The sequence below is a fragment of the Salvia miltiorrhiza genome, chromosome 7, assembly GCF_028751815.1.
Source record: "Salvia miltiorrhiza cultivar Shanhuang (shh) chromosome 7, IMPLAD_Smil_shh, whole genome shotgun sequence".
Taxonomy (NCBI): domain Eukaryota; kingdom Viridiplantae; phylum Streptophyta; class Magnoliopsida; order Lamiales; family Lamiaceae; genus Salvia; species Salvia miltiorrhiza.
This window is the reverse complement of record NC_080393.1, coordinates 52,531,407-52,534,400: the sequence shown is the minus strand read 5'-3', so window position 1 is coordinate 52,534,400 and position 2,994 is coordinate 52,531,407. Positions and strand designations below refer to the sequence as shown.

Below are 2,994 nucleotides of genomic sequence, written 5' to 3'. Positions count from 1 at the left end.
AGCATCAACAATGTGCTGACAACGCATTCGTTGAGCCCGAACTATCAATTGTATTATTTGGCGACCAATCGATTTGGAAGGGAGACGAAATGCGTAATAAGTGACGACGATGATGTGCAAGGCTTGTTGAAAACTGCAGAATATCCCATGGTGTACGTTGAGCACAACAACAACCCGGTCAAAGAAGCGTACATCCCTACTTTTGATTTTGGCCAGGCTTCGGGATACGGATATGATGAAGCACAATCTAGTCAGTATGAGACGTCGTATCATGCTTGCGAGAGCGCGCCTCCAACACAGTACTTTTCATGGGATGGGCAACCGTTGGACGAATCCGCATGGAATCTGAATGAAATGTGCGGGAGATTCAACCAGGTGTGGACGGATGAAGCCGTACAACCTGAAGACGAAGCCGAAGAACCTGATGACGATTCTGATGAAGAAGACGAAGAATACGATCCAACGAACGAGTCGGGAACAGATTCTACCGCCTCTGAGGATTTATTAGACGATGATCTGATAGAGTTCACGGCGACCGAGCGAGCAGGTTGGATCCGACAAAGTAGAACCCGTCACGGAAATCCGACGGACTCGACCGGTGATCTATCTAATTGGATAGTTCCGTTGATTCCAGTGGACGCCACGACTTCGCTCGTTGCTCACGAGAGTGAGCTGTCCAGAGTTGCTGATTTGGGGAAGAACTCTTTTTACAACAGTAAAGAAGAATTGGTCCTTGCTGTTGGCTTCTGGAATATGAAGCAAGGGGCTGAGGCAAAAGTTGTACGCTCAGATCAGGGACGCCTCTATTACAAGTGCAAGCACTCTGATAAGTGCAAGTTCGATGTGCGTGCATCTTGTCACGGCGGAGGGATGTGGGGAGTGCATAAGTTTAAAGAGCACTCTTGCGAAGGGGAGTTGGGCATTTTGAAACTAATAAAGGCACATTCGAATGTGGTTGCAGCTTATGTGGAAAAAAGAATACGCGATGACGGAGAGGTCATTAAGCCGAAATCTATTATGTCGGAGTTGTTACGTGAATTTGGCGTCAGAATCAAATATGATGTCGCGCTGCGTGCAAGAAATCTCAGCTTAGAGAAGATATACGGTCGAATTGATGATTCGTTCCTTCTTCTGCCCAAATATTTGTATGCCCTAAGTCAAGCGAATCCAGGCACCGTGATGGATTTGGAAGTAGACGAAAACAACCGGTTCAAACATCTGTTTCTTGCTCTTGCGGCTTCCATCACACCTTTCTTCTTTTCGCTTCGGCCAGTGATTGTGGTCGACGGCACACACTTGAAGGGGAAGAACAATGGCATTTTGTTCGTCGCCGTGACAAAAGACGCAAACGAGCAAGTTTTTCCGTTGGCATTTGGTGTCGGGCCGATCGAGAATGATGAGTCATGGAAGTGGTTCCTCTCAAATGTGAGACAAACTTTTGGTCAGCCCGACAACTTACTAGTTGTCTCTGATGCGCATGTCTCCATTGCTAATGCTGTGAAGAGCGAGTTACCAAATGCTACTCACGGTCTTTGCTACTACCACTTGCAGAACAAAATTAAGGGCTACGGGCAAGCTGTTGTTGAGCTTTTCCGCCAGGCTGCATACGCCTACACGGACTCAGAATTTTCACGTGCAATGTCGGCTATGGCTCAATTGAAGCCGGCGGCATACGGGAAGTTGATGCGCGTAGGCCCTGAGAAGTGGGCACGATCACAAAGTCCGGTGACCCGTTATAGTTTTCTTACATCTAATGCTGCCGAGGCTTTGAATGCCCGTTTGTTGTGGGCCAGACGCCTTCCTATATGCTCCATGCTGGAGGCAATCAGGATGGTTCTGGAGTAGTGGTTCAATGACAGGCTTGCGTCTGCGGAAGAGAGCGATGACCTTCTTACTCCAGAGGCAAAACAGAAGATAAGTGCGGAGATCTCAAAGAGTCGTCGCTACACTGCGAAGAGGACCTCCGAGAGAAAATACAGGGTTCGTGCTGGTGATCGTCGCTTCATGGTTGACCTTCAAGCGAAGAGCTGTGAATGCAATGAATTCGACCTGGACGGCATGCCGTGTTCTCATGCGATCGCAGCCATTACGTATGCTAAATCTATTTTATTATAAAATTACAGTTATTAGATGCCTACTAAATATAATCTTTCTTTTCGCAGTGAGGCGAAAGAGCCAGTGGAAGATTACGTGGAAGCTTACTACCTGCGGAGTTCACTGGTTCAAACATACTCCGGTCCAGTAAATCACTTGCCTCCCTTAGAGCACTGGGAAATTCCGTTTGAAGTTGCAACTGATATTGTTTTGCCAAACCTTTCTCGTCGACAAGCTGGTCGACCAAGAGAATCTAGAATTCCTTCAGCTGGTGAGAGGCCGACTCAAAGGACCACAACAGCGGATGCATCAAGTAACAAGTGACCAGACTTACATGATAACAACTGATTCATAAATTAACCAACATTGGACGAAAGGTCAGTCCTCGTGTTTTGCATAGTGGTCCAAAAGCTAAACGGGAGAGGGTGTTCGCTCTCTGCCACCGACATCGTCCGGTAGTTGCCACGGTTGCCAGCTTTCATCATACGGTCAAACCCGTCAACATACTGTGAGTCGACGGGTCTCGGCACGGCGCTGTGCACGTATGGTGATCGAAGTGCAGCCGATGGGTTCCGTTCTCGGCGACTTCTGCGTGGAGCCTCCGGTGCACAAATACTGAGGGGAACAGCAGCTACTGCCTCAGAAACTGCCTCAGAAACTCCCTATAATTCACTTAAAACAACGCAAGTTAAACAATGTTGACATAATTTAAATTAAATGACTTGTAAATTTAATGCAACGACAACATACCCCTCTAAACTGCTTCCAATACTCGTGCATCTCATCTTGAGTCAGGATCGGAGCCGAAGAATGGGCCGGCTCAAAAGGGTATGCTGAACTCGTGCCCGGCTCAGCCCACGAGTAGCGTGGCCCACCATAAGAACTGGACGCCTCGAATGT

General features: G+C 47.9%; 1 protein-coding gene across 1 annotated transcript; it reads left to right on the top strand.

Annotated features, from left to right (window-relative positions):
- Positions 1-354: 354 nt before the first annotated feature.
- On the top strand, positions 355-2,378 carry LOC130994382 (uncharacterized). Its single transcript, XM_057919426.1, has 2 exons — positions 355-2,090; positions 2,163-2,378. Exon 1 carries the CDS (start codon positions 355-357, stop codon positions 1,843-1,845), a length of 1,491 nt encoding a protein of 496 aa, XP_057775409.1. The 3' UTR covers positions 1,846-2,090; positions 2,163-2,378.
- The last annotated feature ends 616 nt before the right edge of the window (positions 2,379-2,994 follow it).